Below are 14254 nucleotides of genomic sequence, written 5' to 3'. Positions count from 1 at the left end.
CAACCCAACTTAGCAGACGAGGCTCTGGCGAACACAAGTTTCTCACGGAAGGAGTAGGTTTGATGACGTGGTCATATCAAATCGTTCCCGAGGGGTAGTACCATAATTTCGTTATGTATCGGAACGTGCCGCAACAGCATTGACAAAATCCCCAATACCTTCTGGGAGTCACCTTATCGCTACAAGAAGAAGGGAAGGCAATATGTAATCAACCTGGAGGACACATAAACTTCAAAATTTACTCATTCATGGTCCTCAGATATACAATTTGGTTATTTTCACCCATTTTGTCATAAGTTACGAGCCAGAATTCGACTGTTATTTACAAGAATGTGGATGTATTGGTCCAGCCAGCTTTTTAGTAACAACGTTATTTCGTACCCAATTTGTTAAATCTCTAAGCGAAAATAAGTTATTTTTAGCAAGTACAAGTACTTGTGAAAGTCAAAAATGTGCCATTAAACTAACCCAAACGTAAAATTTTACGGCATTTATTTTCACTGTTATCTCGGAAGTTGCTAAAAAACGGTTACATTTATTTAGAGATTTTGGACGATGAAGATTAACCTTTCTGATTAATGCGCTCGGCTTTTTGGCGGATACAGTTTAATAAATAACACTTACACAATCTATTCTATACATATCAGTCCTAGCTCGTTTTTAATTTTCTATCAATATAAGATATAATACTACTTTGACTACTGTCATCTTCCACTGTCGTATCATTCGAAATTTCAATAAATGGTTTGAACAATAAATTTGAGGAAGATGAAAATGTCGGTATTGGGTGGGTTATGCTTTTATCAGCTACCTTTGTGGTTATTACGGTTGGCGACATATTTAATGAAATTTCATTAAATTCTTTTATATTGTTGGGAGTTTGTGAATTTTGATTTGTAAAAGTAGTGTTGTGGGTCTTTATTGCTTCGTAAAGCTCATCAATAGATGGATCATTCTCACTCGATTGCTGCGCCGAATGATAATCCGTTCTCTGTATTTCATCGTCAAAATCATTTAACTTATCATCGATATCGCTTGTACTAGAGGATTGGTAGGGAAATTCCTCAGTTAATGTGATATTAATATCATTATCAGGCTGTGGCTCATACAATCCGTGGCTTCGTATGCTTATTTCAGAATTTTGATAATTTAAATCGCTTTCATTCGTTGGACTAATTGAATGTATTGTGTTTGCATGAGGCAACTTAAAAACATTACTATCACTCGCATATTCAAAATTCTTAGAAAACTCAATTTGTTTTAGTTTAATACTTTTAGGTTTTCTTTGGTAATCATTGACTATAAATGGTATACTAACAGAACTTCCATTCCAAGATGCTACTCTACTGATTTCTAAATTAAGTTTTGATGGATGATTTGAAGGTTTAGATTTAAAAAATTTATTCGAAGGATCGTTAGAATTATGCATATTATTAAGGGACTTGGAATGCTTGGAATTCATCCGAATTGAAAAATTTGTGGCAGAACATTCATCAAATTTAACTTGGTTGGTAACTTGAAGTGCATTTGAAATATATATTTCATTCGTTTTCAAATCAAGCGCAATCTCTGACGCGAGTTTTAGATTTTCTACACTGTTAAATTTTGGCAAGCCAACAATATTCATAGCTTCAACATCGTCACCACCAACTATTTGTTTTGACTGTAACTTCGAAGGACTGGAAATTGTTTCAATTAATGGCGTTTGTTCATTACAAGTAGATTTGATGGTACATGGTACTGCTTGTGTGTTCTGATATAATGGATTTTTTTTCCCATCGGATATTTCTTGTTCATTTTCAATTTCATCTTCATGCTCACTAAGTGTTTCTATATAGGTAGGTTTACAAGAACGATTTGTACCTCTGACTTGAATAATTTCGTGTTTTGGTTCTTTTGTCTCAGTTATATTAGTATAGATATTTGCCACAAAGTCGGAAGCACTAGATCGATTTGGAGTAGAAAAATCGGAATTCGCTCGAAAAGGAATATAATTTTCGTTACGAAAATTTTCCATTGGTATGTGTTGTGGGGCTTTTTGTCTAGCAATGGACGAGCTGTTGTTACTAGATCGAAAATAAATGTTAGTATTATTATTAACTTTGCTACCACCTCTGAGTAGTGTAATAGCATTATGCCTTTTGGAGTAAATATGGGCATTTTCACTCCCGGTTAATGATGAAATATCACTGACATTTTCCATATATTCAGCACGATCTACTTGTCGCTGTAGTTCGAAATTATTACGTTTAGTTAAACGTTTTTGCTTTTTAAAAAATTTTCGTGCCACTATTATTTGATTAGGATTGTAGAAAACTTCGGCACTTGGTATTTCACATGTTATAGGTACAGTACTTAAGCTACTTGTCATATGATGATTGTTAATGACTGATGATGACGATGTTTGATTTACATTTGATGAGACAGTTCCAAGCAAAGGACAATCAATGTTTTGTAAAGCTTGCTCATTTTTATGCGAATTACTTTTCATACTGCGTACACTGCTACTACGATACTTTGAACATTGACTATTTGATCTTGATCCCGACATACTAATATCATAAACCGCTGAAGTTTTATTCACAGGTATAGTGGAAGGCACATTTTTATAGTAATTCTGTTGACAATTTTTTTTTGATATATTTTCAAAATAAAACCTTCGACCCCATGCGCTTCTGGCATCGTTTCTGGATAATGTGTAAAAAATAATTAAAAATAGCCCTAGCAAAGAGCACGATACCACAAAAACTAAACTATACATTCGATGTTTTGGTGTATTTTCAGAATCTGCATAAACATACATGGCTGCTGATATCCACGATGTAATGAATAACACTAAAAATAGTAAATGTGCCCGCAAATGTGTTATATTTGATCTTTCGAAATCATCGATTATACTACTAACTGGATTACTAAGTGTACGACTTCTATATTGTTCGATGTCAATGAAATTATGCTGATTTCCTTGGGGTGATCTACTCTGCTTAAAATCGAGCCAATTTAGGTCAATATTTTCAGTTACAATTGGATTATCTGTAATTTGTTTTTCTGCCAAAACATTTATAGCCCTTTGAGTCATGTAACAGTAAATGCATAGGATTAATATTCCAAGAAATATTAAAAGTATTATAGCAGGAACTAAAAATGCATTAAATGAGGATGAGTTGTGGAGAAAACAAAATGAATATGCCGCATATTCATTAATATTTACAGCTGTTGATATGCCACATATTATCATGCCAATTCCCCACCCGACTAAATATATACTAAATATTGGTTTCCTTAATTTATTTTCTTTAGATACGTCAGATTCAGTTGTAATTCGATAATTTTTTGAAAGACCTTTATACAAATTGCTTAGACATACACACAACCATAACAGTACTGATAGCGAAAAATAATGTAATAAAATTCCAGTAACTCTACATATTTCAGAATATTCAGTTTGATGTATACCAATAATAAAACATGCCGATAAACACGAAACAGAAATCCATATATTCACTAATGAATGTCTTTGTTCTCGATTCATCCTTATCGCTTTACGAAATATAATAAATGTAACAATGTTAATCCATGAACAAAAGAAAACTATAACACCTCCCACATATATACCAGCAGGTGCAAATTTGAAAGTTTCACCTGAACCCTCAATGGCATAATCATTAAGGAATTTACGATTTTGAAGAATGCCATAATATCCCAATTGACTACATGTAAATAATAATAAGCCCCGATGAAAATATATTTTTCGACATTCCTTAGTGTTCCAGTTATTTAGTTCATTGTCCCACCATGCAGGTATTGGCGAACTTATTTCATTATGATAAGGATGCACACGTAACATTATATAAATTTTATCGGTTACATCGATTAAATGTTGATAATGTGTTGTTGTTTCTTTTGATATTTTAGCACCAATAACAACAGATGTTAGACTCAAATCATTTTCTTCAATTAATGTACTATTCTTAACAACATGGTTAAAAAGATTTCCATTTCGAAAAACGGCTATCATAAGTCTAATAGTTTTCTCATCTTCATAAAATAAAGAGTTTACGGGAATCTGAATAGCAGCGTCTATACAACTTTCAAACATTGGGAATGTATCATTAGAAGTACTGCATTCAAAATTACGCCTTCCCATGTTATTGACACTATTTAGCCAGATACATGATATCCCAGTAAAAGAATCTACATGAATATTGAAAAATTCAACAAATATATTTTTGGAGAGTGCCCATGGTTCTTTAGATACTTTATGGGTTGGGGGCAATGATTGAGTTTGTGATGACAATGATTCAATTATATTTAACATGTTATGGCTAGTGCCAAATTGGGCTTGCGCTTGTATAAAGAGGATTTTAGGTAAAACTAAAACTTCAGAAACTAAACATAGTAAAAAATATGCAATATATTGTGAATTTGTTATATGATCCATATACTTTTTTAAGGTACGAGCAATAAACTCCAAATCTATAGGATCCCTCAAATTATTTAGATATATTTGATTACGGGTGAAATTGTATAGGCGATCAGCGATTTCAAAAGAATTTTTGTTTGTTAAAGTAAAGTTCATTTTTGAAAACTGCTCTAGAATTCTTGTTGTTTCACTCTGAAACTGACAAGAGCTCGTATCTAAGTTTTCCCATTCACCATTTTGATTGCAATTGTAAGTAGCTAATAACCCCTCATTTTCATTTTCCACACAGGCTTGTCTCACCACTTCCCCAAGTAAAGCTTGTGGCCAAAAATATGTCCCCTTATTGGTGTGAACTATTGTAGATTTGCAATATTTCATGTCCTTTGTTATTACCGTTAATGTAATCGCGGAAGACAAATTTGCTTGCTGTGAATTAAGTGTACAATCCCACATTCCTGAATGTTGTTTGGATATTTTTCCTATTTTAAGAATGGAGTTAAGTATACCGAAGTCCGAAATATGTCTGGTGGAGATTTCAACATCATCAAATACTTTCAACGCATCATTGAGAACTGTATCTTCACTAGAGTTTGGTCCTCGAACCTTTTGTGCCCAACCCCAGAAAATATGAGCGCGCGTTGATGAGATATCTTCCGATTCTCTGGGGACTCCAATACCAACACGGGGGGCGCGGCATTTCAATACAATCTCATCTCCTTCAAAAACAATCTGAAAAAAAAATAAAAATTAAATACAAGCACTATACGGTTAATAATAGTTTAGAAAGTTTTAATATTTTAAATAAATAACAATTTTACTACAATATTCGAGATCAAAAGATATAAAGTAAGATTTTATAAACGATGCATTTAGAAATTGCAATCACTTTTCAAACTGATGTTAAATAGAGCCAGGTCTAATTTCTTACACGGGACTTTGAGATTTCATGAAAGGGTCTAGAAGGTTCAATGTGATCATATTAAATCGTTCCCGATATTTTCGGGGGCTAGTACCTTAATGGTTTTCGTTACCGGAAAGAACCGGATCTATATCCGGCAAAGGACTATCAACAACTACAACAGAAAAGCTGTACTTGCTATATTCAAATTATGTGCAACTCCTAAACCTTGCCTGCGGTAGATATCAAAAATGCTGCGAAAATGATTCCAACGCACTGCACAATCTAAAATTAATCCTTGTTAAGGAGGAATCAGGTATTATTGAGCAATTGTTTTCGGAGTGGGATTAAAACCCAACTTCTGAATATCGCCCCATAAGGTCAATAAGTCTTTTCAACTGATACTTCCTTATATATAATCTTTTTTCAATAATAGTCTATCGAGGGACACCTCCCGAGTTTTGACCACCCATAATGTCAATAATTGACAACCAAACTAACACAGGGTTGTAAACGGTAATGCCACAAGGTGTAAGATCAGCTTCAACTAAAAATTTGTTTGACAGGTTGAGTTGTAATCGATAATACCAAATGGCAAAAGTTCAACTGAAAGACAGTAGAGTTGTAAACCGTAATAGGGCATTAATAACGTGAACCAATACCTAGCACGTTTTGACGTATGTATTGTTTCCTAACCCTGGTTGGATATTCAAAGTAGCATTGTAAAGCGTAAAACATAACTCCAAAGCGGAATATGTAAACACAGATAGTATTTGCGAAAAAGAGTAAATTTTTTGGTAATAGGAAAGAAAAGCGAAGCTCCTTCATCACCGAACTCATTATTTAGCGCACTACTATGGCAAAAAATGGCGGTAGGGCTATAATAATTTAGTAATGATTCGCACTCATCATCATTAATTATATGGCGCTGAACCGCCTAAGCGGTTTTGGGAGGACAAGTATTCCTGACTTGCATCTCCTAATTGAGTGGATTTCAAACCCGTCCTCTTCTACCAAACTGCGGTGTCGACTGAAATACCTAGCCGGCGAAGCCTTTGGGTTTTTACTCGCTGCACTATCGTCATATCTAAGTAAAGCTCATACAGCTCATCATTATACCTCCTTCGATACTCGCCGTCGGCATCACGGAAAGGACGATCAATTTTCCGGAGAACTTTTCTTTCGAACACTCCAAGATCCCTCTCTTCCTCTATCGACACCGTTCATGATTCCGAGCCATACATCAGGACAGGTATGATGAGCGACTTGTAGAGCATGATTTTTGGTTCGTCAGAGAGGAATTTACTTTTCAATTGCTTACTCAGTTCAAAGTAGCACTTGTCGGCAAGAGTTACTGTACGTTTGATTTCTAAGATGACCATGTTTTTGCTGTTAATACAGGTTCCCAAATAGACGAAATCCTTCATAGTCTCGAATTTATACCCACCAAGAGGGACGTGGCTGCATCGCGAATGCGCCGATTCTTTCTTGGATGACAGCAAGTTCTTCATCTTGTTCTCATTTACAGCAAGACCCACTTTTTTTGCTCCTTCGTCTAATGCAGAGAAGGCAGAACACACACAGCTCGTTCCTTAGGTCCCATAATATCAACATCATAGATTGTACCAACTGCCAAAGCTCGTTGTATAGACCCATTTCGGGAACTGCTAAATTATTTCATCGGCAATGTTTAGGCGCCGCTGCTATAACCATTCTGCTATCACAGCAGTTGTTTGTCTTCATAATTTCGACTTCTCTTCTGTTTCTTGCCAATTGATTTCCACAGCGCTGCGACATCTGTCGAAAAAATTATGAAGACAAACAAACAACCGATGTGTTAGCTGAATGGTTATAACCATGATACAAAAAATGGAGGTAGTTCCATTTAGTGTGACGTTAGCCACTTGACTTTTGCGGGGACAATGACAATTTTACCAAAAACAAGCTACCAGATTGGAAAATGTAACGAATTTTTCTAATTTTGATGGATTTCATATTAACGAATACGACTAAATTACTTTCATAGTTATTTTAAATAAAAAAGAAAAAAAATTGGCCCCATGCCTTGGAAATATTTTAATACGAGATATCAGCATAGAAAAGAAGGTTTTTAATAAGCTTTTCGAGCTCCCGAAAATTGTTTTGGTGGAAGAAACATGGATCGAAGTATGCGAAGCAAGCGAATATAGCCTTCTTAAGTGTCCGTACGTTTGATCAGAACATTTTGACAAAACATACACGTTTGTCAATTGCTTGCTCAAAGGAGGTCCTTATAAACCGACACCGCAATTTCTTGATAAATTGACTACAAGTCCACATTTTTTATTTTTTTATTTATTGTATAATTCAAGCGTTGCGCTTTAGGAGGGAACTGCTACAACTATTTTTTTGTAGCTCTGCAGGTTAGCTACTAGTTATGAGAGTGTTTCTGCCCGTTGTACCAGGGATCACCTTGGGGCAGCCCTGCCTTTACACATTCTGTGCCCTTTTAGCATTGACATAGATGTGCAGACTTTGGAGGTACACTTTTTCCCAACATGCCTTGAGAAATATCCACTGTAGCGGCATGATAATAGGGCCATGCTAGAACAACAGGATTTTTCGTGTATTTCTTTTCTGTCTAGGGGTCAAGCTGCCATAAAGATATGAGTCATTAACCAATGTATGAGGCATTATCCACTATTTTTCAATAAAATTGCATGTTTTACTGTATTCTCAATCAATATATATGCACTTAAATCGTGCTAAAGCATATTATTATTGTCTCAGATGAATTGTGTTTTCATCCTAAAGGAAATTTCCATCTCGAAAACCACAATTTCGCCTTAAACAGTAACGGTATGGCAACGCTTCTGGCAAAACAACAAACATTATGAAACTTCAAAAATGCCCAAATACGTCAAAAAATTTTGAGTGGAGCTACCTTTTTTGTATCATGGTTATAACAGCGGCGCCTAGACATTGCCGATGAAGGAATTTAGCAGTTCCCGAAATGAATCTATATAATAAGCTTTGGCAGTTGTCTAAAATGTTTTCTTCCTTCTACTCTAATTAAAAATTTTTATCATTACCAAAAAGTATTTATCATAACAATAATTGAGGAATTCCAAACCAAAACGCTATAAATGCACCCCTAATTCTTTTGAGGTATGGATGAGATTTGACTTCACTTTCGAAAACCAATGTAATAATCAATAATCCGTAATAAACAAATATCAGTCAACATCCAAGAAATTAGTAAAACTAAAATCTAGCATTAAGTTTTTCATAAAGTGTAGAAAAACTAAGGTCATACCGAATGTAATCAAAAATTCCACAAAATGCAACAATTTATTTGTATTTGACTCAGACACACATTCAAATATATACAGACTCTTGGACAAACACACATAATGTTTTCACACAAAACTATTAAATTTACTAATTAAACATAAGCACAACAAATTGAAGAGACAAAACATGGAAATTGAGGAAGTCACAACAAAGCTAAGGAAACAGCTGGACGCGAAAGAATTCGAAGTTTTCATGGAAAGTGAGAATAATATTACCAATAAGTTAAGAGTGACACTGAAGAAACGACAAGAAATGAAACATGAGAAACTGCGATGCCAACGCAACAGTGCATTAACCACGAATAACAACAACGACTGGTTTGTTAATATTACGAAAACTGAGTTTCCACAAGATATAAAAGCATTGTTAGCTAAAGGGCCGAAGTTCGCGTTACCCATAGAAAAACAACGATTCCCCCTCTTCCAATACATCGCCGACGGAGAGGATCTCATACAAACTCTCAGCGTGAAAGAGAAACAAGAGCAAGCGCGCACAAAGTTCTCATTACTTGTGAAACATCATACGACAACTAATAAAGAAAGTGCAATAGACCGTGCAATATTAGACACATTATTTCGGACGCGGGATTTTCTAAGAAAAAATGAAAATATTAGAATTTTAACTTCGGACAAGGGAAACAAAACCGTCGCAATGGAGATAGATTACTATAATAACAGAATGAGTGATATTTTAAATGACTTGACTACATATAGAATTTTGAGATTTGACCCAACCTCCAAATTACAAAACAAAAATAATACTATAGTCGATAAACTATTTAAAATGGGATATATTTCGAAGTCTGAAAAACACAAACTCACCACAACCACCGCCCTTCCCCCTAGACTATATGGACTTCCAAAAATACACAAAGAAGGAGTACCACTCAGACCAATTTGCTCAGCGATTAATTCCCCATCTTACGGTCTGTGTAAGTTCATAATTAATATTTTAAGGAACATAACAGCCAACTCTCCATATAACATAAAGAACGCACTTGAATTTAAAGAGAGGATTAATAATACCTTGATTTGTGATGATGAAAAACTTATCTCCTTCGACGTGGTTTCTTTGTTTCCTAGCATACCTACACAATTAGCACTTGACATTATACAAGATAAATGGACGATTATAAAAGAACACACCAGGATACCAAAGAAAACGTTTATGGATATACTTAAATTTTGCATCGAAGAAAATAGGTACTTCAAATTTAACGACACAATCTACACACAATTAAATGCCCATGGGATCACCTGCATCGCCAGTCATTGCTGACATAATTATGGAAGAACTTTTGGAAAAAACAATGACAAAACTAAAACATAAACCCAGAGTACTTACAAAATATGTTGATTACCTTTTTGCAATCATACAAGAAAACGAGATTCAAAATACGCTGAATACGCTTAATTCCTTTCACAAGAATATCAAGTTTACTGTAGATTTAGAAGAAGGGGGCAAATTACCTTATCTGGACTTCATTATAATAAAAGATGGTAAGCAGCTAAAATTACGGTGGTATGAGAAACAAACAGCGTCTGGACGAATCATCAATTTTAACTCTAAACATCCTAAAACGATGATCATGAATACAGCAATGGGCTGTATACGACGCATGTTAAATATATCTGACAAAACTTACCACAAGGAGATTACGGACGAAATAAAATATTTATTAAAACAAAATGACTTCCCAGACAACATTATAAACTCCCTAATTAAAAGATCAAAATACAATATTCAGCATCAAATTCAAGACAAACCCAAACTATTCAAATCGGTAACTTACGTACCCCATTTATCTGAACGCTTAATGATGTCAGATTGCTACGACAAAGAGAAAATAAAAATATCTCACAAGCCTACAAGTACCCTTAAAAACATATTTAACAGAACTAAGTCAAAAATACCGGAAATGGACAAAAGTAATGTCATTTATAAAATCCCATGTAATGGAAACCAGAAAGAGCTGTGCAACAAGGTATACGTTGGTACAACCAAATCAAAATTAAAAACGCGATTGGCACAGCACAAATCAGACACCAAACAATGCCAAAATTCTTTTACACATAAAACTGCGCTAATGGCTAACTGTGCATCGAGCGGACACTCTCCCAATTTCGCTAAAGCATCCATCTTACAGCAAGAAGCAAATTATTCCAAGCGTTTCTCACTTGAAATGTTACACATTATAAACACTCCGCCAAATATACGACTGAACTACAAGACTGACACGGACAACGTCGCACATATTTACAGACATTTAATTACAAATAAAGTAGTAACAAACTCCACGCCTAAGCAAGAGGACGTGTAAATTAATGTATGTCATTTGTTGTTACTGTTTCATCAATATTTTGTTTATATAATGTTATTTGTTTGTATAGATTTTGCAGTTTATATCCCTGAGGACGGTTACCGCGGAGTAACCGAAATATATCGGATTTTTAAAGACAACTTGTGTTTATTTTTTAATTGACCTCGAGCCGGCAAAAATATATATTAAATATGAAAGGTCGCCAAACAATTTACTCTACAATGTAATAATCTTTATGAGAAGTAAAAAACAGAACATTCAGCCATTCTGGAACATTTCAAAAAATACGTTTCATAAAAAAACTCAATAATTTCATACAACTTTAACATTCTTTTGGGTTGAAATTTGTTTATGTTTATATGAATGACAATAAGTTGTGAAGTAGTGGTATACTCCATAAGGACGATTTAAGGAGTACTTTAGGAATTTTTAAGAGTATACGAGTACACCACAACTGATCCTCATTCTTATAAAAAATGTGGTCCAAATTACATTGCGTTTTCCTACGCCAGGATTACCTACTTAAGCGCGGAATACTCCTGCAGCTCGGTATACTTCTTCAGAGTACTATATGGAACACCTGGAGGTGAGAACTATGCAAAAAGTCCTCAAAATTATTAATGGACTACTCACAAGCACAGCTGGATCTGGACTATGTATTTCATATTTAAGTATTAATCCAACTAAATGCAATAAATATAATTTTTCAGACCAAAATGCAATAATTAAAATCAACTATCTGTCTTAACTTCAAATATAGTTGCCCGGTATCTGTGAATTTTTGGATATATGTGTGTTCTTTCATAACTGGTATAATATCGTAGGTATTAATCGAAAATGTGCCTCCATTTAAGACTGCGCAGTTTTTCTCATTTATATAGGAACTTGTTACGAGTCACGAATTGTTTTTGGTTTGGAACTCCTCAATTATGGTAATAAATTAATGTTAGGCCTTGAGCTCGATTCGAACTCGCGATTAAAATCAATAGGCTGATAAAAAAACAACATTTTTTTATAAATAATATTGATATAATGTAACAGCGGAAGCATTGCTAAATACGCAATGTTACTTACTAATCAGTTATTTTGGAACGCGCCTGAAAGTAGTCCACACAATTTTAATTAAAATAAAATAATTTAAAAAAAATTTTAAGTTAAACGGTTTTATTGAAAACAATACTTACATGAAGTAATAATAATACTAAAAGCTAGAAAATAATTAGGTAGGTCCTAGGTACTAGTCATCTCACTCCTCATCAATCTAGGGCTTTGATCAGACAATTAAATAAAAGCGTTGGGCATGTGAGGCGTAGCACAACCTTTTTAAGGTTCAGTTGATTTTACTAATGACTATCAATATTTATTTTAAATTTTTTAGTCTTTATTTAATTCCTGTTTTGTCTCATTCTTTTTCCTGACAATTTGTTACAACCTAAATCCTCAATACATAATCCTTCCAAAGACTTTACTCGACTCTGCGCCACGTATGCTTGTCCCTCCTCGAACTCCAAAATGTTGTGATGTCACTTCTACCGGACTATATGTAATATTTGTTCCAAATATGAGCCAAACCTGACATCATAGGTCGCTTTCTATTCATATATGTATTATGTGTTCCAAATATGGACCAAATCGGACCATAAATTCCATTTTTTGGGCCACAAATACGATTTTTTTCAATATATCGATCCTTGCGCCATCTAGCGGAGATTTTTTTCACAGGGCGCTTTCTATTCCTGTGTGTATTATGTGTTCCAAATATGAGCCAACCCGGAGCACAAATACGATTTTTTGAATATCTCGATCCTTGCGCCACCTAGCGGAGATTTTTTTCACAGGACGCTTTCTATTCATGTGTGTATTATGTTCCAAATATGAGCCAAATCGGACCATACATTCCATTTTTTTGGAATATCTCGATCCTTGCGCCACCTAGCTGTCAAGTCAAGCTAAATAAAACCGTCTAAAAAAGACTATAACCAACAGATTTTTCGAAACTGCTTTTTTTTGCAGATTTTAGTATGATATATTAAAAAAAAATTGTATAGTTTAAGAACCAATAACAAGGGAGTTGAGCCACTATTAAAAAGCAATTTCTGTATGTAGTGAATATGAAAAAAATATATATTTTTGCTGCTCCTGTAAATTTGTTTTAATTCGTTGGTTAGGGCCTTTGTAAATTAAGCCAACGATATGTACCGAATTGTGTATAGAAGGCATAGCTAATAGGTTAGGTTGAACTAGCCGGTCAACAAAGACCTCACATAGAATGCATGTGTCCATATTTTTACCAGAATTTGTTTCACGACCAAACGGAGAAACCCCAACTATGTAGTCACCAGACTTATAGAATAAATCAGTCCCCTTGACAAATACAAGAAGTTTTCTAAAACCTAGCTTAACTGCTGCCTCGGAATCTGGCAACTCTGCTGCCCCTAGTAGCTGGGGCCTTAACCTCAAGAGCGCAGGGCACGAACACAGAACGTGCTTAACCGTTTCATCCAGCAACTCGAACTTCCTTCACCTGTTGTTACTGACGAGGCCTAACTTATAAGCATGTGACGCCAGAAGGCAGTGTCCAGTACGCCTATCTTGAAAGACAAGACTTAAGCTCTTTAGAGATATGAGCACCTTTGTGAATATAACGTTGTGGGATTTGCACATGATCTTAGAAATTTTGCAGCCCCGCGCTCCTGGCCACGCATTTCCTGCTTGATGGATCATATGCAGATAAATAAGAGATAGATAGATTGATAATTAATCGAGGATCACACTGCGACCATTGGTCTATTGTGCCCTCATCTCCTTCACAGCACCTCATTCAAGCCGACATCTCTGATGAACCCTAACAGTTCACCTGGCTTGAGGGATTTAATGTGAGAATTCTCTGGCCTGGTGAGCCCATAAACTTAGCCCTGCGTCTTGCGATTGCGTCACATTTCAGGAGGATATGATCCGCCGTCTCCGCTGATCGATCACAAAATCGGCAGTATGCCCAACTTCTGCATGTGGCGGTTCAGTCTAAAATGTCCGGTAAGAATAGCTGTTAGGATTCTGAGGTTATCTTTCGAGAGGCCTTTTAACCTCTGTGCTGTAACCCCCCAACATCAACTTAGATCATATGCAACTCCTGTCTCCTTTTGATTTCTCCCAAACGAATCGGGACGCCTACAGTCGATTCAGCGAGTGCTGCATCTTCCTTTGCCACTCATCAGCCTTTTCGTTAGCTTCTATCCTTTTATGACCGGGAATCCAGTACAGCTGTATTGTCCGGCCAGCG

General features: G+C 35.3%; 1 protein-coding gene across 1 annotated transcript in view; it reads right to left on the bottom strand.

Moving 5' to 3' along the window:
• Positions 1-310: 310 nt before the first annotated feature.
• The window catches only part of Remo (Remoulade), a 208148-nt gene continuing 194204 nt past the window's right edge, over positions 311-14254 (bottom strand). Inside the window, exon 4 of the mRNA XM_067782380.1 lies at positions 311-5152. Within this exon, the coding sequence (XP_067638481.1) occupies positions 650-5152 (4503 nt within the window). The 3' untranslated portion in view covers positions 311-649. The remainder of the gene's footprint in view (positions 5153-14254) is intronic.

This window comes from Eurosta solidaginis, chromosome 4, assembly GCF_040869045.1.
Source record: "Eurosta solidaginis isolate ZX-2024a chromosome 4, ASM4086904v1, whole genome shotgun sequence".
Lineage (NCBI taxonomy): Eukaryota > Metazoa > Arthropoda > Insecta > Diptera > Tephritidae > Eurosta > Eurosta solidaginis.
The sequence above is the reverse complement of the archived record's forward strand: the minus strand, read 5'-3'. Positions and strand labels throughout refer to the sequence as shown.